General features: G+C 46.3%; 1 protein-coding gene across 3 annotated transcripts; it reads left to right on the top strand.

Annotated features, from left to right (window-relative positions):
- Positions 1-1226: 1226 nt before the first annotated feature.
- LOC115167268 (pre-mRNA-splicing factor ATP-dependent RNA helicase PRP16) lies at positions 1227-24282 on the top strand. 3 transcript variants are annotated; one of them, XM_029721515.1, is made up of 25 exons: positions 1227-1525; positions 2052-2396; positions 2538-2740; positions 2855-3019; positions 3131-3299; positions 3434-3552; positions 3662-3735; positions 3840-3995; positions 4137-4298; positions 9475-9582; positions 9685-9809; positions 9934-10071; positions 10414-10600; positions 11108-11293; positions 11590-11730; positions 12447-12674; positions 13740-13847; positions 13955-14067; positions 15676-15884; positions 16541-16695; positions 16837-16992; positions 17167-17427; positions 17588-17683; positions 17794-17915; positions 22181-24282. In XM_029721515.1, the coding sequence occupies exons 2-25, from the start codon at positions 2068-2070 to the stop codon at positions 22260-22262; spliced, it is 3792 nt and encodes a 1263-aa protein (XP_029577375.1). In that variant the 5' UTR covers positions 1227-1525; positions 2052-2067; the 3' UTR covers positions 22263-24282. The 3 variants fall into 3 exon arrangements, with proteins under 3 accessions (XP_029577375.1, XP_029577373.1, XP_029577374.1); XM_029721513.1 differs by having other exon boundaries at positions 2535-2740; XM_029721514.1 differs by having other exon boundaries at positions 1228-1341; positions 2535-2740.
- The last annotated feature ends 419 nt before the right edge of the window (positions 24283-24701 follow it).

The raw sequence follows: 24701 nt of genomic DNA, 5'->3' as shown, positions 1-24701 counted from the left end.
TAACATAGCTATGAAGTAGCTATCGGCCATCAGATTTGCCACCAATGCTCCTTATGGGACACATCACTGCACTCTGTAAACTGGTCATCTCTGTATACCCGTCGCAAGACCCACTGGTTGATGCTTATTTATAAAACCGTCTTAGGCTTCACTCCGCCCTATCTGAGATATCTACTACAGCCCTCATCCTCCACACACAACACCTGTTCTGCCAGTCACATTCTTGTAAAGGTCCCCAAAGCACACACAACCCAGGGTCGCTCCTCTTTTCAGTTCGCTGCAGCTAGCGACTGCAACAAACCCTCAAACTGGACAGTTTAATCTCAATCTCTTCATTCAAAGACTCAATCATGGACACTCTGACAGTTCTGGCTGCTTTGCGTGATGTATTGTCTCTACTTTCTTGCCCTTTGTGCTGTTGTCTGTGCCCAATAATGTTTGTACCATGTTTTGTGCTGCTACCATGTTGTATTGTCACGTGTTGCTGCATTGATACGTTGTTGTCTTAGGTCTCTCTTTATGTAGTGTTGTGTTGTGTCTCTTGTCGTGATGTGTGTTTTGTCTGTCGCTGCAGGAGGCATTTTTGCCTTTTGGTCAACCGTAACTGTAAATAAGAATTTGTTCTTAACTGACTTGCATAGTTAAATAAAGGTTAAATACATAAAATAAAGCCTTAGTGTTCTTGGGCACAGGGACAATGGTGGTCTGCTTGAAACATGTTGGTATTACAGACTGAAAATGTCAGTGAAGACACTTGCCAGTTGGTCAGCGCATGCTCGGAGTTCATGTCCTGGTAATCTGTCTGGCCCTGCGGCCTTGTGAATGTTGACCTGATTAAAGGTCTTACTCACATCGGCTACGGAGAGCGTGATCACACAGCCGTCCGGATCAGCTGATGCTCTCATGCATGTTTCAGTGTTACTTGCCTCGAAACGTATGGTAGGCTCGTGTCACCGGGCAGCTTGCGGCTGTGCTTCCCTTTATAGTCTGTAATAGTTTGCAAGCCTTGCCACATCCGACAAGCGTCAAAGCCAGTGTAGTACGATTCAAGTGTATAGGTGCAGGGTTAGATGGTGGTCCTATTCTCATTTTCCCTTTTTTCGGTGACCAAAATGTGCAATTCGCACTCCAACCTGCGAAACGCAGCAATATGCAACTAGTCACACAACTAGCCACACAAAGAAGAAAGTCGATTACCCAGTGTTCTGGTACAGAATTTTAATAAAGTTTTTTTTAGGAATATCCCGTGGAATTGTGGGATAGCAATGGCGGCTTCTGTCTTTGTAAACAAAAAACGCATAATTTACAAAAGATAATAGCTAATGGTTTGAATCATTTCAAGTGGGTGGCACAGTTTTCGTACTTACATGAATGTTATTTACCCAATAACTCGGGCTGTTAATGTTATTGAAGATCGTTTTTTGATTTACAATAAATACATGTGGCAGGTTTAGCTAGCTCGCTAAAAAAAAATAATAGCTAGCTAGTGTAAGCGTCTTGATAGACTCACCACCTATTGTTAAAGGTAAGCAAGCCCGTGTTTTATTAAATGGGATTTTATAACTGTACTGTAATATCGGGTGTATAGTCGTACCTATTAGTTTAATTTCCTTTTTGTAACGTAATAGCTAGCTCGCTATTTAATTCATTGGCTGAGCGATATCCAGTTATGTAGCTAGGTAACGTTATCTACTTTAAGGTGTTTTATTTGAGGTCACGTCTGTCACTAAATTATAATCGTTTCTGCCGGTCGTTCATTGGCGTTAGATGTAGGTGTAACAAATATAATGTAAGTAGCTAGTGTAGCTACAGTACTGACTAAATAGCTACGTAGTTAGCTACTGTAGCAATCTAAAATGCATTCCGTGAATTATTCAAGCGATTTTATACTTTTGATCGATTAGTTTAATGTATTAATCTCTCAAGTCGTTCAAATTTCCGTATGCAAAGTGCCTTTGGTTAAGTGTTAAGGTCTAAATGATCTGACACATCCTTAACGTTACAGAATTACTAGTTGGCTAATCTCCCCAAAAATGTGGTATCCAATCCAGACAGTTGTTTGAGACCATGGAGGATGATGCGTCACTGCATCGACTGGAGGGCAGTGACCTCACTGCGCAGGTTGGCGGGCTGATTGTGAAGAAGAAGAGTGCAGCAGTAGAGCCTCATGTCTTTCGTGCACCCACTCCACGCACCTCTCTCCTGGGCCTGGATCTGCTGGCAGCTCAAAAGAGAAAGGAGCGTGAGGGCAAGGAGCAGGCTGAGGCTGACAGTGATGACAGGAATAACAAGAAATCCAAGGTATCCTCCTACAAGGATTGGGAGGAAGGGAAAAGTGATTCTGGGTCTGATGAAGAAGACAAAGACGAGGAGGACCAGGGTGGTAAAAAAGAGAGGTATGTGATTTGTGATTTGGTTTGAGTTACTGTAGCCTCTTTTCGTACTGGCATAGAATACAAACTCTCCCTATCGAGAGATCTAAACTGATGCGTTCAGCGTTGTCTTATTGACACTTTATTCTATGTTTCATAAAGCAGCAGGAAGTACCGTGTGACTGGCTCAGAGACACCCTCTAACCCTGGAGGAGTCAGTGAAGAGTTCCGTCGCAAACACCAGCAGAGGGAGAAAGACCGGCGTGAGCATGGAATGTACGCCTCCTCCAAAGAGGACAAGAACAGAGAGAGGGAGAAGGACAGAGAGAGGATCAGAGATACAGACAGAGATCAAAGTGGTGAAAGAGGTGAACAAAAAATGTATACATCTGCATGCACATTGTTAATATTCTGGCAATAGCAATCTTTTCTATCTGTTGTGTATTTCTGACTGAAGTAATTACTAACTGTTTTGATGGCAGATGAGCGGGAGCGCAGTCACAGCCGCGGCGGCGGCAGCAGCCGGTCGGAGCGTGGAGACCGCAGTGAGAGGAGTGAGCGCTCACAGAGAGAAGGCTGGTCCTCCGAACGCATCAGCCGGGGGAGCAAGAGAGAGGAGCCTCCAACGCCCCAGACACGCCCCAAAGGTCAGTAACCCTGCCACACCTCCGGACAGGCTGTCCTTTAACGTCCTTAGGTCACGCTTACAATACACAAACCACTCTCTCTCCCTCCATTCCTCATACCCTTTGAATCAGATGGCACTCCCTCGCGCACCAGCTGGGATGAGGATGACAGCGGCTATGCCAGCTCACGCCGTTCCCACTGGGAATCTCCCTCTCCTGCCCCTTCACACAAGGATTCTGACAAGTCTGAACGGTCGGAGCGCAGCCCCCGCACTGGACGGGAGAGTGAGAGGAAGGACAAGTAAGCAACTGCAGCTCAACACTTGTATGTTAATTCAACTGGGTTTAATAGTACTATTAAAATACTCCTTTTCAGTGGCTATTAGAAATGTTATTTTCAGCTTTTAAATTAACTTTTGTTGTTTCTGTTCCCAGGTCAGTCAGAGGCCGGTATCCTGATGACACACCCCTTCCCACCCCATCATACAAGTACAACGAATGGGCCAATGACAGGAAGCACTTGGGCTCCACTCCTCGTCTGTCCCGTGGGAAAGGTAAGCCCCTCCTCCTTCCCCTCTCCCTCTTCCCCCAGTCACGTTTGAGCTCTTATTAATGCTCTGATAAGGCTTGCTGATGTTTGTGAATTGTGTCTCTGTGCCCCAGGTAAGAATGAAGGAGAGAATGGCATCACCTTTGATAATGATGATGAGAAGCAGCAGTGGGAGGAGGACCAAAAGGTCAGTGGACATGTGGAGTCTTGGCAGTAACACAAATGAATAGCTTTCCCAACATTCATAAATGCACATTTCTATGTATTGACTATTGCCCTGCGGTGTTGCAGCAAGCGGACAGAGACTGGTACATGATGGACGAAGGCTATGACGAGTTCCACAACCCACTGACCTCCACCTCTGAGGATTACGTGAAGAAAAGAGAGCAGATCCTGCAGAAGCAGACACAGAAACGCATCTCTGCCCAGAGACGACAGATAAATGAGGTATGGCACTGTGTTGCTACTCTATGACCACCTCCAGCCCTGGGTGCATGTAGCCCGTTTAGTTATCGTTAATACCATCCATGGGTTTAAATTGTGTGTGTTGACTGTGTTTAACGATGCGTGTTGTGTTCCTCCTGCCAGGATAATGAGCGCTGGGAGACTAACCGTATGCTGACCAGTGGAGTGGTCCAGAGGCTGGAGGTGGATGATGACTTTGAGGAGGACAACGCTGCCAAGGTCCACCTGCTGGTTCACAACCTGGTCCCTCCCTTCCTGGACGGGAGGATTGTCTTCACCAAGCAGGTAATACATCATTACAGCACGTTATGGGCCAATGAAATTACCAACACTCCGCTTCCTATTTATTTGGACAGGGAAACTAAAACTTTTAATTTGGCTCTATACTCCAGCATTTTGGATTTGAGATCAAATGTTTTGTGAGGCGACACTAGGGCTTTGACGATAACAGTGGCGCAATATTTTTTTTCCATGGCAAAAATGAAAACGCAAAGCAGACCACTCTCTTTGGTCCTTTAAAAACCTGCTGTATGTAAAATATTCTGTACTATAGCTTGGAAAATAAATAAAGGTGATTCTAGGTAACAGTATAATGATGTTTGTTTCCAACATTAGGGCAGTTTTCCTAAAGAAGTTAAATGTGCTTCGGGTTTTGTTTCCTTTACCAATAACAGGGGAGGGTAGCATTTTTGGGGGGTATGATATTTATGCCTCTAACTTTCTCTCTCATCATTATTCACGATTCATTCATGATTATCTGTAATCATGCAAGCATCCACATTAAAGTAGAAGTGTTCAGAAACATATTCTATTCTTCTTTACAATTAAAGTAAGTCCAAAATGACACAATTTACCATTCATTTCTATTGGGCACGACATAATCCGAAACACAACCAAAACCAACTGCACATGCTAGGTTAGGTTAGATTACTTGTTAGATATTACTGCATGTTTGGAACTAGAAGCACAAGCATTTCGCAACACTCACATTAACATCTGCTAACCATGTGTATGTGACAAATACAATTTGATTTGACATGCATTCAACAAGTTTCTAGGCTCAAAAGCTTAATGTAGTCATTGCTTGCTAGGAATATGGGACCAAATACTAAACTTTCACAGAATTTAATACATTATTAGTGAATTTGTCCAAATACAGTGTCTTCAGAAAGTATTCACACACCATTACTTTTACACATTTTGTTGTTGCACCTTGAATTAAAAATGTATTAATCTGAGATTTTGGGTCACTGGCCCAACTCACAATAATACCCCATAATGTAAAAGTGGAATTATCTTTTTAGAAATGTTTACAAATTAATTAAAAAGCTGAAATGTCTTGGGTCAATAAGTATTCAACCCCTTTGTTATGGCAAGCCTAAATAAGTTCAGGAGTAAAAAATGTGCTTAATAAGATGCATGGACTCACTCACTGTGGGCAATAGTAGTGTTCTACAGGATCTTTTTTATGAATACCTCTGTACCTCACACATACAATTATCTCGGTAAGGTCCCTCAGTCGAGCAGTGAAATGCAAACACAGATTCAACCACAAAGACCAGGGAGGTTTTCCAACGCCTTGTAAAGTAGGGCACCTATTGGTAGACTGGGAAAAAAAATCAAAAGAAGACATTGAATATCCCTTTGAGCAAGGTGAAGTTATTAATTACACTTTGGATGGCATATCAATACACCCAGTCACTACCAAGGTACAGGCGTCCTTCCTAACTCCATTGCCGGTGAGGAAGGAAACCACTCAGGGATTTCACCATAAGGCCAATGGTAACTTTAAAACGGTTACAGAGTTCAATGGCTATGATAGGAGAATACTGAGGATGGAGCAACAACATTGTCAATTAAGTTAGTATTGTGGAGTAACTACAGAGTGAAAAGCAGGAAGTCTGTGCACAATTTTAAAAAAAAATAGTCAAAAACATGCACCCTGTTTGCAGTAAGGCACTAAAGTAAAACTGCAAAGAATGTGACAAAGAAATGTTTGGGGAAAATTCAACACAACACATCACGGAGTACCACTCTTCATATTTTCAAGCATGGTGGTGGCTGCATCATGTTAGGGGTCATGGTGAGGAATAGGGAGTAGTTTTTTTTTAGGCTAAAAAGAAAAGGAATTGAGCTAAGCGCAGACAAAATCCTAGAGCAAAACCTGGTTGTCTGCTTTCCACCAGACACTGGGAGATAAATTCACCTTTCAGCAGCACAACACAGCAGCCAAATATACAGTGCATTCGGAAAGTATTCAGACCCCTTGACTTTTTCCACATTTTGTTATGTTACAGCCTTATTCTAAAATTGATTTAATCGTCCCCCCCTCCCCCCCCCACAATCTACACACAATGCCCCATAATGACAAAGCAAAAACAGGTTTTTAAAACAGGTTTGCAAATTTATTAAAAATCTAAAATTTAAATCATATTTACATAAATATTTAGACCCTTTACTCAGTACTTTGTTGAAGCACCTTTGGCAGCAATTACAGCCTAGAGTATTCTTGGGTATGACGCTATAAGCTTGGCACACTTGTATTTGGGGTGTTTCTCCCATTCTTCTCTGCAGATCCTCTCAAGCTCTGTCAGGTTGGATGGGGAGCGTCGCTGCACAGCTATTTTCAGGTCTCTCCAGAGATGTTCGATTGGGTTCAACTCCAGGCTCTGGCTGGGCCACTCAAGGACATTCGGAAACTTGTCCCAAAACCACTCCTGCGCTGTCTTGGCTGTGTGCTTATGGTCGTTGTCCTGTTGGAAGGTGAACCTTCGCCCCAGTCTCAGGTCCTGAGCGCTCTGGAGCAGGTTTTCATCAAGGATCTCTCTCTCTACTTTGCTCCATTCATCTTTCCCTCGATCCTGACTAGTCTCCCAGTCCCTGCCGCTGAAAAACATCCCCACAGCATGATGCTGCCACCACCTTGCTTCACCGTGGGGATGGTGCCAGGTTTCCTCCATATGTGACGCTTGGCAGTCAGGCCAAAGAGATCAATCTTGTTTTCATCAGACCAAAGAATCTTGTTTCTCATGGTCTGAGAGTCCTGTCATGTGCCTTTTACTGAGGAGTGGCTTCCGTCTGGCCACTACAATGGCCTGATTTGGTGGAGCGCTTCAGAGATGGTTGTTCTTCTGGAAGGTTATCCCATCTCCACAGAGGAACTCTGGAGCTCTGTCAGAGTGCCCATCGGGTTCTTAGTCACCTCCCTGACCAAGGCCCTTCTCCCCCGATTGTTCAGTTTGGCCGGGTAGCCAGCTCTTGGAAGAGTCTTGGTGGTTCCAAACTTCTTCCATTTAAGAATGATGGAGGCCACTGTGTTCTTGGGGACCTTCAATGCTGCAGACATTTTGTGGACTCTTCTCCAAGTCTTTTTGCTCTGATGTGCACTGTCAACTGTGGGACCTTATATACAGTTGACGTCGGAAGTTTGCATACACCTTAGCCAAATATATTTAAACTCAGTTTTTCACAATTTCTGACATTTAATCCTAGTAAAAATGTCCTGTCTTAGGTCAGTTACTATCACCACTTTATTTTAAGAATGTGAAATGTCAGAATAATAGTAGAGAAGGATTAATTTCAGCTTTTATTTCTTTCATCACATTCCCAGTGGGTCAGAAGTTTACATACATTCAATTAGTAATTGGTAGCATTGCCTCTACGTTTTTTAACATGGGTCAAACGTTTTGGGTAGCCTTCCACAAGCTTCCCACAATAATTTGGGTAAATATTGGCCCATTCCTCCTGACATAGCTGGTGTAACTGAGTCAGGTTTGTAGGCCTCCTTGCTCACACACGCTTTTTCAGTTCTGCCCACACATTTTCTATGGGATTGAGGTCAGGGCTTTGTGATGGCCACTCCAATGCCTTGACTTTGTTGTCCTTAAGCCATTTTGCCACAACTTTGGAAGTATGCTTGGGGTCATTGTCCATTTGGAAGACCCATTTGCAACCAAGCTTTAACTTCCTGACTGATGTCTTGAGATGTTGCTTCAATATATCCACATCATTTTCCTACTTCATGATGCCATCTATTTTGTGAAGTGCACCAGTCCCTCCTGCAGCAAAGCACCCCCACAACATGATGCTGCCACCCCCGTGCTTCACGGTTGGGATGGTGTTCTTCGGCTTGCAAGCCTCCCCCTTTTTCCTCCAAACATAACGATGGTCATTATGGCCAAACAGTTCTATTTCTGTTTCATCAGACCAGAGGACATTTCTCCAAAAAGTATGATTTTTGTCCCCATGTGCAGTTGCAAACCGTAGTCTGGCTTTTTTATGGCGGTTTTGGAGCAGTGGCTTGTTCCTTGCTGAGCGGCCTTTCAGGTTATGTCGATATAGGACTCGTTTTACTGTGGATATAGATACTTTTGTACCTGTTTCCTCCAGCATCTTCACAAGGTCCTTTGCTGCTGTTCTGGGATTGATTTGCACTTTTCGCACCAAAGTACGTTCATCTCTAGGAGACAGAACGCGTCTCCTTCCTGAGCGGTATGACGGCTGCATGGTCCCATGGTGTTTATACTTGCGTACTATTGTTTGTACAGATGAATGTGGTACCTTCAGGCGTTTGGAAATTGCTCCCAACGATGAAACAGATTTGTGGAGGTCTACAGTTTTTGAGGTCTTGGCTGATTTCTTTTGATTTTCCCATGATGTCAAGCAAAGAGGCACAGAGTTTGAACATAGGCCTTGGAATACATCCACAGCTAAACCTCCAATTGACTCAAATTATGTCAATTAGCCTATCAGAAGCTTCTAAAGCCATTACATAATTTTCTGGAATTTTTCCAGCTGTTTAAAGGCACAGTCAACTTAGTGTATGTAATTGTGGAATTGTGGAATTGTGATTAGGTGAAATAATCTGTAAACAATTGTTGGAAATTTTCCTTGTGTCATGCACAAAGTAGAGGTCCTAACCGACTTGCCAAAACTTGTGGAGTGGTTGAAAAACGAGTTTTAATGACTCCAAACTAAGTGTATGTAAACTTCCGACTTCAACTGTAGACAGGTGTGTGCTTTTCCAAATCATGTCCAATCAATTTAATTTACCACAGTTGGACTCCAAGTTGTAGAAAAAATATCTCAAGGATGATCAATGGAAAACAGGGTGCACCTGAGTTCAATTTTGAGCTTCTTAGGAAAGCATCTGAATACTTATGCAAATAAGGTGACACACTGTTCTGTCACCTCGTATAAAACATTTGATCTCAAATTCAAAATGCGGGAGTATAGAGACAAATATTTTTTCTTCACTTTCCAAATATTTTGGGGAGTGTATATACTTTTAAGATCTGAGCCATTGGCGGAGAGCTGTTGCAAGCTTGTTGAGGGATTGTGAGAGTCTGCTGTAAAGTATTTGGAACTGGTTGAGTAATAACTAGTGGACTTACTATCAGAGTTGCTGTGTACTGAATGTGTACTGAATGCGTACTGTTGCTGATGTCTCTCTGTGCTGTAGCCGGAGCCTGTCATCCCTGTGAAAGACGCCACCTCTGACATGGCCATCATCTCCCGCAAGGGCAGCCAGCTGGTCCGCAAGCACCGCGAGCAGAAGGAACGCAAGAAGGTGGGCTGAGTGGAGTGGAGGCAATGTTTAAAACAGCTATACAGTACTTGATGCTATGGTTACTGGCTGAATATCTGACTGTTATTTTGATTGTTTCTCCAGGCTCAACAGAAACACTGGGAGCTGGCAGGCACCAAGCTGGGTGACATTATGGGCATCAAGAAGACCGAGGACGGGGATAGCTCTGGGGGCAAACCAGTGGGCGAGGATGGCAAGGTGGACTACAGGTAACACGCCTTTTGCTAAAGGCTTATTTTGTTTCCATACTGAATGTTTATTAAACATCTGTTGTGACAAGAACATGTGACAAGCTCATTAATTCCCTCCCTCTCCTTTCCTTCCTTCCTCCAGAACGGATCAGAAGTTTGCAGACCACATGAAAGATAAGAGTGAGGCCAGCAGTGAGTTTGCTAAGAAGAAGACCCTGTTGGAGCAGAGGCAGTATCTGCCCATCTTCGCTGTGAGGCAGCAGCTGCTCAACATCATCAGGTAGCTACTCTACTAGACCCGGCCTGGCTGTCCTGGGACCACGTCACCCCCAGCCTTACCCCAGATGCAGGCTTTCATTCAGGGTGTAGGATAAGACATGTATGGCAATGAAGGGGGGAGTTTGGGGCTGTGAAGTCAGAATGTTCATATGTGATTTACCTTTGGTTAGAGAATGACCACATCAAAGGTGACTTAGGTAATGCTAGACAGCATTTGTAAATCATTGACAAATATACTTCCAGATATGTTTTTGTAAGCCGTTATTCATGTTTCCATAGTTTTGTAAGATTGAAAGTCCCATCAGGATTGTAATGTTATTGGTTGTGATGTGATTCTCTCCAGGGACAACAGCATTGTGATCGTGGTGGGGGAGACGGGCAGTGGGAAGACCACCCAGCTGACCCAGTACCTTCACGAGGACGGCTACACCAGTTACGGCATGGTGGGCTGCACCCAGCCCCGCAGAGTGGCAGCCATGAGCGTGGCCAAGAGAGTCAGCGAGGAGCTGGGCAGCAACCTGGGAGAGGAGGTGAGCATTCCGCTGGCTGATGGAGGAGCCACTAGACAAACATTAACTAGGTCTTAGAAACGCTGATCTATGGATCAGTCAAAGCAGTGGATAACTAGTCTTATCAATTAACCCAGTGTAGCAGACCTGGCAAGAGTTTATGAACTGCAATTAACTTGTTTATAGAGGAACAGAAGTACTCCAGAACACAATAAGTGTTTTTTCCCCACCGGATTTCAATGTTCACTGTGTGTAGAGGTCATCTGTCAGTTGATGTTGAGTCATGGTGCTGTATTGGTTTTTTCCTTATGGATTTGACGCTTGTATTCATATGTTGTGCAACACCGCTATCTAGTGGTGATTCAGAGATTGTACACCGCTTCCATTCTACAACTTGTAATGGAACTCTCCTCGCCAGCTCGTTTCTTTGGTTGACCCGTAGCACTGTCGTTTGAAGGCCGTAATTCATACGTGGAATGTAAATGTATGTAGTTCACTACTAAACCATTCCGTTTTTTTGCTTTGCAGGTGGGTTATGCGATCCGCTTTGAGGACTGTACGTCGGAGAAGACTGTGATAAAGTACATGACAGACGGCATCCTGCTGAGAGAGTCTCTCAGAGAGTCAGATCTGGACCACTACAGTGCTGTCATCATGGACGAGGCCCACGAACGCTCCCTCAACACAGATGTGCTGTTCGGCCTGCTACGAGAGGTGAGTGAGACACCCCCCCCCCCCCCCCCAGTCTTTTGTATGTTTATTGGATAGAGTGGTATAGAGGTGAAGGTAGGATCAAGAGTGCTGAAAGAGCAGTGGGCCGGATTCAGACCCATACTGGCAGTGATACATGTGTTCCAGGGCAGTGGCTTAGACTGCCAGACCAGGGAGACACTTTTACAACTCCCTGGATGTTATTCAATTGTAATTATTTTGCATGCATATTTTTTATTCTGAGGCTTTGGTTGTCTTGTAAGCAGTAGTAGAACTCTGTCTCTGTCCTTTTCTTCCAGGTTGTATCGAGGCGTTCTGACCTCAAGCTGATAGTCACCTCAGCCACCATGGACTCTGACAAATTTGCTGCATTTTTCGGCAACGTTCCCATATTCCACATTCCAGGAAGAACATTCCCTGTAGACATCTTATTCAGCAAGGTATTGTGTCCAACTCTCCGTTCAACATCCATTCATTATTCTATATATTTTTTTACAGGGAGTCAACACAGCCATTTCATTTGTATAATGACTTATACCCTGACTAGACCGGCCACATTTCGTGCGCGAGGGTTGCAAAATAAATGTACACGTGCATGTTTTTCAGTCATTTCATCCACCCTACTTGGTTCTATTTCAGATGCCTCTCCCATCTCCTTGTTGGTTTTCACGAAGATACAATGTGGGTGCTTTAAAGACTAACAAGGAGAGATTAATCAAAGATAACTAAGAACTAACTTAGTTATAACTAAGAACTAACTTGGTTTCACTTTTGTCCGTGGGTTAATCGTCATAGTAGAGAAACACACACATTTGTCAAATTTACAAAAAGAACCAGCTAAAAAGAGGACAATTTGCATGTTGGGTAAAATAACATCCCAGGAGAAACTGCGAGCAACGGCTATCTAGCTAAATGTCCATGAACGTTTCATGTGTTTCGACCTTTCCTGAAATGAATAGAATTGATTCACAGTTGGTTTTGGTATTTTAACCTGCGTGTAATGATCGCGCCTGGTGGCGATAGAGAAAATGATCACGCGCACAATGGACGCAGCCGCGGGGCCGGTTTAGTCATGGAGTAAGACTACTGTTATTTGTACCAAGGTAGTGTGTGGTTGCTGTGTATTCTAACAGTGTTGTGTGTTATCTGAGTGCAGACTCCCCAGGAAGACTATGTGGAGGCAGCAGTGAAGCAGGCCCTACAGATCCACCTTAGTGGTATGGGGGGAGACATCCTCATCTTCATGCCTGGCCAGGAGGACATCGAGGTGACGTCAGACCAGATCGTGGAGCGTCTGGAGGATCTGGAGAGCGCCCCTCCTCTAACTGTACTGCCCATCTACTCCCAGCTACCCTCTGACCTCCAGGCCAAGATCTTCCAGAAGGTAACCAATAACACCCAGTTACTGTTACACTAACATGTACAGTTGGAAATCTTAACATATTGCAGTATCCTTTGTACACAAGCATACTTGCTGTTAGGTTGTTGGAATGCATATACAGTGCATTCAGAAAGTATTCAGACCCCTTGACTTTTTCCACATTTTGTTAGGTTATAGATTTATTCTAAAATGTATTAAATAAAACATTTACTCATCAATCTACACATAATACCCCATAATGACAAAGCAAAACCAGTAAAAAATAAAATTCTTTGGTCTGATGAAACCAAGATTGAACTCTTTGGCCTGAATGCCAAGCGTCACGTCTGGAGGAAACCTGGCACCATCCCTACGGTGAAGCATGGTGGTGGCAGCATCATGCTGTGGGGATGTTTTTCAGCGGCAGGGACTGGGAGACTAGTCAGGATCGAGGGAAAGATGAATGGAGGAAAGTACAGAGAGATCCTTGACAAACCTGCTCCAGAGCGCTCAGGACCTCAGACTGGGGCGAAGGTTCACCGTCAAACAGAAAAACGATCCTAAGCACACAGCCAAGACAATGCAGGAGTGGCTTCGGGACAAGTTTACAAATGTCCTTGAGTGGCCCAGCCAGAGCCTGGACTTGAACCCGATCTCTAACATATCTGGAGAGACCTGAAAATAGCTGTGCAGCGACCATCCCCATCCAACCTGACAGAGCTTGAGAGGATCTGCAGAGAAGAATGGGAGAAAATCCCCAAATACAGGTGTGCCAAGCTTGTATCTTCACACCCAAGAAGACTGGAGGCTGTAATCGCTGCCAAAGGTGCTTCAACAAAGTACTGAGTAAAGGGTCTGAATACTTATGTAAAACATTTATTTTTGTCATTATGGGGTATTGTGTGTAGATTGATGAGGGGGAAACAGCAATTTAATCCATTTTAGAATTAGGCTGTAACGTAACAAAGTGGAAAAAGTCAAGGGGTCTGAATACTTTCCGAAGGCACTGTATATTACACAAAAAGGAACACGTCCTTCTTACTGGTAAAGTGACGTGTAGCTAATGTCTTTATGTTTTCTAACCGCCAGGCTCCAGATGGTGTGAGGAAGTGCATCGTTGCCACCAACATCGCCGAGACCTCCCTGACTGTGGATGGTATCATGTTTGTTGTGGATGCTGGATACTGCAAACTCAAGGTACCCTGTCACCCTCACTATCTTCCCCAGACTATCAAATGAAATAAGACACACCATGTTAGGATAGTATTTCTCTGTGTTTGTTGTTGATGTGTTCTCTTTGACAGGTGTTCAACCCTCGCATTGGCATGGATGCCCTGCAGGTGTACCCCATCAGCCAGGCTAACGCCAACCAGCGTGCAGGCAGAGCAGGACGTACAGGGCCGGGACAGTGCTACAGGTAAGTCACTGTCTACACACACACAAGCGCACACTTACTCACACTCACGCAGTCTCACACTCCAAATGTGCAGTCCTCCCACTTTCCTCAGTTTCCAGAGAGCTTCCTTTCTCCTCCAGTTGTTGTAGAGAAGTATGGAGCCATAATGAAGGTGTCACCTTAGTGTGATGTTTTAGAGTTCCAGTCAGGGCTAGCAGGAAGGGAGTATTCACATGTCAAGAGTGTCCTGTCTTCTAGAAAGATACTTCAATACTCCTCTACATCTGACTGAAGCAGTCTGGAACTACAATATTAGATCAGCCATATCTTCCCCCTTTCATGTCTTTCTGGGCCTAGATATAGGAATAAACAGGCTGAATTACACAATTCTCCTCACTCTGCCTGCTATCTCATTCCAACCGCTCCTATCCCCCAAAAAGGTAGAAAACCAGCTAACAACATTAGCATCCTTTTGTATGGTAAGCCGTGCTGAAACGGGTGTCTGTCTGAAGCGTGATTGTGTGTGTGTGTGTTGTGTGTAATGCCGCCGCTGGTGTTTCATCCTCTGGCTGATGCACATCAGAGCTCCCCTCAGATGGGCTGTCCAGGCCTCTGATCTGCAAGGCGGCTGGGCTGCTTTCAAAGCCATCAGTGGCTGGGAGGGAGAGAAGGAGGGAGAATCCTAATCTCCACAGGATTTCATGCAGTTTAACTCTGTTTACAGCAGGGAGAATGTGACACAAAAGCCTGTTCTCTCTGAGATTTCACATGACCTTTTACCTGACCTTTCACCTATCTGTCATACTTTCCCAAGTTGAGGGAGATGGTGACAAACACACCAGGCACATGATTGTTTTGCCTTGTAAATGAGCTGGGAATTTTATAAAAGCCCCCTCTACCAAGATTACTCCCCCCCCACACACACACACACACTCTCAGATCTGTGAAGAATCAATTTTGGAGTGGAGCGGGTGGGGTAGGCGTTTGGAGGGGCGGGAGGTGACGTGTGCGCGCCATGCTGGGTGACTCGACTTGTGTGGCGAATCTGCTACTCAAAGCACCTCTTAGCTGTGACTGCACCCAATACACACACACACACCGCACATCTCCAGCCCCGAGGACATTCACACAACCCGGCGTAAACAAACGCAGATCATTCCTCCATAATGCACACACTTCAGAGGGATTAGCCACTAACTGAAATGGTTGAGAGCTGCTTTGTTAGGCCAGACCTATCAGTCTGAAGCAGCAATGGGAGCTGCTCTAAGTAGTTTGGATAGTAAATACCTCATAAGTAGCTTGGTTAAATGTTTATAATGTGCAGTAGGCCTGTCTCTTTGCCCTTCTCTAAATGTCAGTTGGGGAGCGTTCAGCTTTCATGGAAACGGAGGCTTCTCAATCACGGTGCCATTGTTACAGGGTTAGAGCACTGTGCCATTGTTACAGGGTTAGAGCGCAGTGTGAAATCATATCGGTGCCATGCAGAGCGGGTTTAACCAGGTGGTGAAGACAGCATCTCCAGACCTGTCACTCTATGGAGCATTTGTGCATTTAGAAAAAGTGTCTGCTAGATTATTCGCTCTCACTCCATCTCTCCCTCTCTCCTTCTCTCCTCCTCTGTCCATCCAGGCTGTACACCCAGAGCGCCTTCAAGAATGAGATGTTGACCACCACCATCCCAGAGATTCAGCGGACCAACCTGGCCAACGTGGTGCTGCTTCTCAAATCCCTGGGGGTCCAGGACCTGCTGCTCTTCCACTTCATGGACCCCCCGCCCGAGGACAACATGCTCAACTCCATGTACCAGCTGTGGATCCTGGGGGCCCTGGACAACACAGGTGGGTCTCTGCCCTGGCCTGGACCACATCACTCAAGATTAGGCCACTAAATGTACAAATTGATCAAATATAATAAATAATCTCAGAAAACAAGGTTAAAATAGGGTGGGATAAGTATGTGTTCCCCACCAGCATACAGCCAACAGATTAACAATAACTACTTCATGTGTTGCGAGGAGAGACTTGGATGATGGAACTAGTCAATAGGTTGCTGTAATGGTATGTACACACACTGCACACCGTAAAGTACAGAGCTAGGTAGCACTGTGGCGTAGGTAGTGGAGTAATTGCATAGTGCTTTATCCTCTGTTAGATTTGACTGGCTGAGTCTCATCTCTGTCTCATCTGAGCCAGATCCCTGGGGATTAGGGGATTTGGTGTCTGTGGAGGACTTTTGACGTTTGCCTGTGTGGTGTGTTAACAGCAGATTATCTCTGATTAAGGTTTACCTGGCCATTACAGCCTGTTCTGCCTCTGCACTTTCCCTCTAAGCTCCTTTATAGTCTGTCATGTAATCATTTAAATCAGAGCTGGCAAAGTTTGATTTAAATATGTTTTTGTAACCATCCTCCTGTTAGCTCTCCTCTCTCTCACTCTCACTCTCTCTCACTCATATATAGACAGGAAGGTGTCACCTTTATTGTGTTCCCCCTCAGGTGCCCTGACACCCACTGGGAGGCTGATGGTGGAGTTCCCTCTGGACCCGGCTCTGTCCAAGATGCTGATCGTATCATGTGACATGGGCTGCAGTGCTGACATCCTCATCATCGTCTCCATGCTGTCTGTACCGGCCATCTTCTACAGGCCTAAGGTAGATGTCATTGAGACCGCCAACCAATGAAGGTCTTAATGTGTTGCCAATATTTGTTTATCTTACTGTTAAGAAAAATTCACATTACACACTGGACAGTTGTGTAACCCCTGTATTTCCTCTGTGTCCCGACCTTTCCAGGGTCGTGAGGAGGAGAGTGACCAGGTGAGGGAGAAGTTCTCTGTCCCAGAGAGCGACCACCTGACCTACCTGAACGTCTACCTGCAGTGGAAGAACAACAACTACTCCAGCATCTGGTGCAACGAACACTTCATCCATACCAAGGCCATGCGTAAGGTCAGACCACGCCCCTGTCCTTCACCCTCTCTGACCAGTCTCCCTGGCTTAGGATCCAAATGCATTTCATTACCACTTTACATCACAATAGTCACACACTGAGCAATGTGTATTGAATGTCCTGTTGTGTTGGTTCTCCGGTAGCTAACGTGTCTCTGTCTGTGGGCGTTTCAGGTGCGCGAGGTCCGCTCCCAGCTCAAAGACATCATGGTGCAGCAGAGGATGAACCTGGTGTCCTGTGGCTCAGACTGGGACATCATCAGGAAGTGTATCTGTGCTGCCTACTTCCACCAGGCAGCCAAGCTGAAGGGCATAGGGGAGTATGTGAACGTGAGGACAGGGATGCCGTGCCACCTCCACCCCACCAGCTCTCTGTTTGGCATGGGCTACACCCCAGACTACATCACCTACCACGAGCTGGTCATGACCACCAAGGTAACAGACCCAGCCTCCACACAGCTACGCTCTGATCTGGACTGTTCAGAGACGATGTTCTACACCTTGACTCACCAGAAAGAGCTGTCGTGTATATCATCCTTCTAGCTCTGTTACTGTGTTCTAATGTTGTAACCTGTGTTTGATGTCCCTCCTGTAGGAGTACATGCAGTGTGTGACTGCGGTGGATGGGGAGTGGCTGGCTGAGCTGGGGCCTATGTTCTACAGCGTCAAACAGGCAGGGAAGAGCAGGATGGTAAGCTCTTCGGCCTTTACTTCCTCCCTCCCTACGTCTCATGGTTAATTCCTCCTCCCGCTGTCCTTTTCTCTCCTCTCACCCCTCTGTTCCTCTCTCTCTGTGTGCAGGAGAACCGGCGGCGGGCCAAGGAGGAGATCACTAACATGGAGGAGGAGATGTCTCTGGCAGAGCAGCAACTGAGGAGCAGGAGAGAGGATCAGAACAGGAAGAGCAACGTGGGCACCGTCAGGTATACACTCATCTATTCTTCACAGAGAGGTTTCACTCTGACAATAGTCCCAGTCGCTATTAAATACACCGGGAAAATGACCTGTGGTTACCTTGGTTACCCAATTGGCTCACAGCAAAATCTTGACGTTTTTCAAACGCAGGTTTCTTACAAAGCTACATTTAAGAAAAGTACATGTCTAAAGATGACTTTTCAACATTGCCAAGCGTTCCCGCTACTTAGAAAAACGTAATATTGAAAGGCTTCCCTCATGCCCCTTTTCATGACGGCGCTAACGTTAGCCATGTGAGTGCTAGCTAGCTACCAACCAGAACATTAAGCTAGCCAAGACCAACACCACAAACAAATAGACTATACATGTAATTCCACTCACAAGTGGTGAGTGGAATTACAACCAGACTGTACTTAACAAGTTAAATGTCTTACCTGTGATTAAATGTTTTACACACACATAGCTACGTGTACCCTACTTGGACACCGCGTCCCTACATTTCCCACACCGAATAGCCTGAAGCCACAGTGCTCTCCTCACAGGCTCTATTTCCCTACGTGGGAGCATTGCGAACCGTAGGTTGTGATTTTTGACCTGGCTACATGTACATTGAGCAATACTGCAGCTTTTCAGCATGTTTTGTTATTTCTGTATAACAAAAAATCGACGGCGAAGTTTGCTCTTTTACAATGGGGGTCAATGGGAAATGTTAGTTTTCCAGAATGGGCCCCTTCCGAGTTGTAGAAACGGGTTAATTTTGCTGCTTCTCTACCCATCTCTTTCTAATTATCTCTGCCTCTCCTCTCTTATCCTCTGTCTTTTCTACCCATCTCTTTCTAATTATCTCTGCCTCTCCTCTCTTATCCTGTCTTTTCTACCCATCTCTTTCTAATTATCTCTGCCTCTCCTCTCTTATCCTCTCTGTCTTCTCTACCCATCTCTTTCTAATTATCTCTGCCTCTCCTCTCTTATCCTCTCTGTCTTCTCTACCCATCTCTTTCTAATTATCTCTGCCTCTCCTCTCTTATCCTCTCTGTCTTCTCTACCCATCTCTTTCTAATTATCTCTGCCTCTCCTCTCTTATCCTCTGTCTTTTCTACCCATCTCTTTCTAATTATCTCTGCCTCTCCTCTCTTATCCTCTCTGTCTTCTCTACCCATCTCTTTCTAATTATCTCTGCCTCTCCTCTCTTATCCTCTCTGTCTTCTCTACCCATCTCTTTCTAATTATCTCTGCCTCTCCTCTCTTATCCTCTCTGTCTTCTCTACCCATCTCTTTCTAATTATCTCTGCCTCTCCTCTCTTATCCTCTCTGTCTTCTCTACCCATCTCTTTCTAATTATCTCTGCCTCTCCTCTCTTATCGTCTGTCTTTTCTACCTCTCTCTTTCCATGATGAGCTTTTCTCACCTCCAGTCCCTCCAGACGAGACAAAAATAAATAATATTGACTCCTGGCTGACCCCCATTACTGCTACAATTTAAATGGTGCCACAGCAGAGGGGAGAAAGGAGACAGCGTTTATTTTCAAATTAGAAGGGACACTTTTTTTTTAATTTTGCACCTGTTCCATAAGGCTCACAAAAGAGAGATGGGTTTGGGAGGAAAAAAGGAACACTTTGATATAGCAATAAATCTGATTATTAATTAACAATAAGAGTCTGTGTGTCTGTCAGACAGTCTCCAAAATAATCACATTAAAACGCAGAGGATTAAGGAATAGATTAGAGAGCGAGCGCCTTAGAATTATGATAATAAACATGGCCGGCTCTCGTGGGCTGTCAGCTGCTTTTGTCCGACTCTGCCTGTGAATACAAGCATCCCTTCACCGTGCCGGGGCCCCATGAAACACTTCTACTACACATTTTGATCTGGTTCCTGTCTGTCATTCAGCAACCCCCCACCCTTATTCAGATAAGTGGGCTCAAAGCTCTAAGTCAGTGATTTTATGGGAGCTTTTATTCAATGTAAATGCAGAGCTGAGAGAAGTGTTCTGTCCTTGTATGTGAAGGTGGTGGTAGGAATGAGGGTGCTGTCTTCCCTCTGTGCTGTGTTCACCAAACACCTGTGTGTGGAAAGAAGAGTGGCCCTCAGACAGAGAGCTCTTAAAGCACTTGACAACAATATGTCTGTCTACTAGACCTAGAATGATCCATCCTGCTTCCAAACTCTGCTTTTTACTGAGGATTATGGAAAGGGAGGCACGTTAGTTATGGTTTGGCTTTAATCTCAGCCAGGCTGTCCTCCTCACTTCTCCATATCCTCCTACCAGCAGGCCTCTCAGGACGTGTGTGTGTGTGTGTGTGTATGTGAAAGACATTGGAAAATAAAGGTGAACGACTTTCTTAGCCTCTAGAAATAACCTTGTTAAATTAAAGTTTAATTTAATAAATAAATATATTTGTCAAATGTGACTTTAGCTGGGGGGGCGGGGGGACTGAGGGATGAAGGGAAGGACTGGGTTATGACCTGATGGCTATAATTGCTGGTGTGTGTGAGGACTGAGGAGGGAATCCTGGGTAGTGTCAGTGTCGCGCTGCTGTAATTAAAGATTATAGATTTTGCTGTCAGCGGCGTCCGCTTATCCCTCCCTACTAGCCTGTCCCTCCCCCTCTGCTAGCCTGTCCCTCCCCCTCTGCTAGCCTGTCCCTCCCCCTCTGCTGGCCTGTCCCTCCCCCTCTGCTGGCCTGTCCCTCCCCCTCTGCTGGCCTGTCCCTCCCCCTCTGCTGGCCTGTCCCTCCCCCTCTGCTGGCATGTCCCTCCCCCTCTGCTGGCATGTCCCTCCCCCTCTGCTGGCCTGCCCCCCCCCCCCCTGCTGGCCTGTCCCTCCCCCTCTGCTGGCCTATGTCTCCCCCTCTGCTGGCCTATGTCTCCCCCTCTGCTGGCCTATGTCTCCCCCTCTGCTGGCCTATGTCTCCCCCCTGCTGGCCTATGTCTCCCCCTCTGCTGGCCTATGTCTCCCCCTCGCTGGCCTATGTCTCCCCCTCTGCTGGCCTGTCCCTCCCCCTCTGCTGGCCTGTCCCTCCCCCTCTGCTGGCCTGTCCCTCCCCCTCTGCTGGCCTGTCCCTCCCCCTCTGCTGGCCTGTTCTCCCCCTCTGCTGGCCTGTTCTCCCCCTCTGCTGGCCTGTTCTCCCCCTCTGCTGGCCTGTTCTCCCCCTCTGCTGGCCTGTTCTCCCCCTCTGCTAGCCTGTTCTCCCCCTCTGCTAGCCTGTTCTCCCCCTCTGCTAGCCTGTGCTCCCCCTCTGCTAGCCTGTTCTCCCCCCTGCTAGCCTGTTCTCCCCCCTGCTAGCCTGTTCTCCCCCCCTGCTAGCCTGTTCTCCCCCCTGCTAGCCTGTTCTCCCCCTTGCTAGCCTGTTCCTCCCCCCTGCTAGCCTGTTCCTCCCCCCTGCTAGCCTGTCCCTCCCCCCCTGCTAGCCTGTCCCTCCCCCCCTGCTAGCCTGTCCCTCCCCCCTGCTAGCCTGTCCCTCCCCCTCTGCTAGCCTGTTCTCCCCCTCTGCTAGCCTGTCCCTCCCCTCTGCTAGCCTGTCCCTCCCCTCTGCTAGCCTGTCCCTCCCCTCTGCTAGCCTGTCTCTCCCCTCTGCTAGCCTGTCCCTCCCTTCTGCTAGCCTGTCCCTCCCCTCTGCTAGCCTGTCCCTCCCCTCTGCTAGCCTGTCCCTCCCCGCCTGCTAGCCTGTTCTCCCCCTCTGCTAGCCTGTTCTCCCCCTCTGCTAGCCTGTCCCTCCCCACCTGCTAGCCTGTCCCTCCCCACCTGCTAGCCTGTCCCTCCCCCTCTGCTAGCCTGTCCCTCCCCCTCTGCTAGCCTGTCCCTACCCCTCTGCTAGCCTGTCCCTCCCTCCCTGCTAGCCTGTCCCTCCCCCCTCCCCCCCGCTAGCCTGTCTCTCCCCCCCGCTAGCCTGTCTCTCCCCCCCGCTAGCCTGTCTCTCCCCCCCGCTAGCCTGTCCCTCCCCCCCCCCGCTAGCCTGTCCCTCCCCCCCCGCTAGCCTGTCCCTCCCCCCCCGCTAGCCTGTCCCTCCCCCCCCGCTAGCCTGTCCCTCCTCCCCCCCCGCTAGCCTGTCCCTCCTCCCCCCCCGCTAGCCTGTCCCTCCCCCCCCCGCTAGCCTGTCCCTCCCCCCCGCTAGCCTGTCCCTCCCCCCCCCCCCGCTAGCCTGTCCCTCCCCCCCTGCTAGCCTGTCCCTCCCTCTCTGCTAGCCTATCCCATTATGTTTGACATGGCAAGTTTTTAAAAATGTTTATTCTCTTCTGCCATTGACAATTGTTTATTCTTTTGTCTCGATAGGGCTGTGAAAATCTGCACCCCGGGAAGGAAGGAGGAGGCACCCATGACCCCAAAGCGCACCCCAGCTCGTTTTGGGCTCTAGATCTTCTCTGTTAAGACTTAAACACTTGAACTCACCACTAAATATCACCTGTATGTGTACCATACCATCACTGGATGAGCCTTGCTGAGAGGGCTTGGAAAGCTCCCCTCCTATTGTTCGGTACCAGCCGCAGTTCAGACATAGGCCAGCAGAGGTAGAACTTGTATAAGGCATGAGGCTCCCGTAACAGACCTTTTCTGTCAGCAAATCCACATAGCGTCCCTCCATTTTTACGTGCAGAGAGATACAGTATACGGCTGTTAGAATGCAGTATTTTCTATTTCTGTGATTGTAAGAAAACAAACAAAAAAAACAATGATGAAACATTGAAAAGGTATTGTCTTTAAAGGGTATTTGATATACCTTGAAAATCTGTCAAAGCCTTTATTATAATCCTTCACTGGCTACAGTGTCCAAGCAGGAAACCTTTAGTTGTTCCATCTCCTACTGTACCCTACAAGGGGCTGTTTTCTTGATGGTAGTCTCTCCAGATCAATATAAACTATGTTCAATAAGGCTGGGAATTGCCAGGGACCTCACGATTTAGGCATGATGTGCCGATTCCATATGTGTTGCGATTCCATACTGTGATTTTATTGTGAGTCGATTTTCCCGAACATATTGCTCACCATATATCTGCTGCAGAGGGACAAGAGAGAGATCCATGAGGAACGAATGTTGATCAGTCATGGAAATAAAAGTTGTGAATACAAAATAAAATGGAGAACAAGAAATGGAAGGAAAAATACTGGCGTTTTGGTGCAGGTACAGGCAACTAGCACCAAAATATTATTGTGATATTGTCAAAACAATACAAAATATTGTCAAATAATATCCCAATATGTAACTGTATAGACCCCCCCCATCACTAGTGTTTAAGTAGTGCTGCATTGTGCTGTCAGTCATAAGTGGACAGCTGGTCCAAACTAGTCTGATCCCATAGTGTGTTCATTGGGCTGTATGTCATTCAGTGTGAGTAGAGAGAGGAGGCAGAAGTTGTACTGTCGTGTGTCCATGAATTCTGTCAGATTTTTATTTTTTTTATTTTTCAATTTCATCATGTCCCTCTCAAATCTCCTTCAAGAGATCATTTCCACATTGTACAACTGGCTGACCTCTGTATCCTTTATGTCGTGTGTAGCAAATGGCCTGTGCCATGGTGAAGTGCCCCTTCACTGACTGAAGCATTATCCAAACTGTGCTTGTGGCATGAGTGTCTCAGACCTTATATCTGGAGTTACCTTAACAACACCCTTCATGCAAACTGTTTGGAGGACAAGCTTTAGCAATTGAGCTTTTCCTAACCCCATTAGCCCTCCATAGCACTGTAATATTCCTCAGCTTCTCTCCGTTTACACATGAATGTCAGAACCTGGATGAAACTCATGATGGCCTCAGCCTCTCATGGTCCTTGTGTTGAAAATGCCCACCAATTTTATCTTGAGATTCCCCTCCAAGTCAAGTGGGTGAATGATCCCAGAAATGTATTTTGCAGGGCCCATGGTTGGAGTTGATGTGTGTGTAACTGTGGCACGTCTCCTAGATCAGGGTTTCCCGAACTCGGTCCCGGGTGCAGGTTTTGGTTGTTGCCCTAGCACTACACAGCTGATTCAAATAATCAAAGCTTAATGATGAGTTGGTTATTTGATTCAGCTCTGTAGTCCTAGGGCAACAACCACAACATGCACCTGGGGGGCCCCAGGACCGAGTTTGGGAAACCCTGTCTTACATCATCATGTCTCTTCACCAGACTGATATGTCCTGCACTTGAGTAGTCAGGTTTAGCAAGGTGGTTCAGCAAGTTCCAAGCGGTGGACTTGATTCTGAAGTCATTCATTCTCTGTGTACTAGATTTGACTTTGTATAGTTTTGTACAGACCAGTATCTTGTCTTGTTGGTGGTCAGTGATTCTGTTTTGTGATGTGAAATTAGGCTCTGGTAACACCAGCCCATGGTTTGCGAATATAATTTTTAACTTGACTACAGTTTGGGAACTGAAAATAAATTGTCTTATTTTTTACTGTTGGTTTATGTGTCCTTGATTCCCTCACCACAGGTAAAACGAAGTAAACACTATCTCAGTTAGAGCCTAAGGGCTCGATTCAATCTGCATTGCGGAAGTTCTGTAGTAAAGTGCAATTGAAATGTGAAGGACATTTCTGATTGAGCCGACATGCAGCGTTTACTGTGAATGCAGTCTCCGTGAACGCGGGAGCATTGCCTTTAAAGGCTGGAATCAATCTGTAGCGCCGAAGATCAGCATTATGACGTGATTTGAAATTTAAAGGCAATGTATCCGCAGAGACTGCATGTACTCAATCGGAAATGATCTTATCATTTCTACTGCGCTACAACGCTAATCTTCGGTGCTACGGATTGAATCCATCCCCTAAACCTCATATCTGAGCTAATGACCAATGCTTGAAGGGCTGGATTCAA

Source organism: Salmo trutta, chromosome 29 (assembly GCF_901001165.1).
Source record: "Salmo trutta chromosome 29, fSalTru1.1, whole genome shotgun sequence".
NCBI classification, from domain to species: Eukaryota; Metazoa; Chordata; class Actinopteri; order Salmoniformes; family Salmonidae; genus Salmo; species Salmo trutta.
This window is presented reverse-complemented; position numbering and strand designations above follow the sequence as displayed.

Excerpts from the sequence above, each read along its gene's own strand:
- LOC115167268 (XM_029721513.1), top strand. The coding sequence starts at position 2,068 with ATGGAGGATGATGCGTCACTGCATCGACTGGAGGGCAGTGACCTCACT. Across the intron at positions 14,068-15,675 it reads GGGCCGGGACAGTGCTACAG|GCTGTACACCCAGAGCGCCT; the intron begins GTAAGTCACTGT and ends CTGTCCATCCAG. Across the intron at positions 16,993-17,166 it reads ATACCAAGGCCATGCGTAAG|GTGCGCGAGGTCCGCTCCCA; the intron begins GTCAGACCACGC and ends TGGGCGTTTCAG.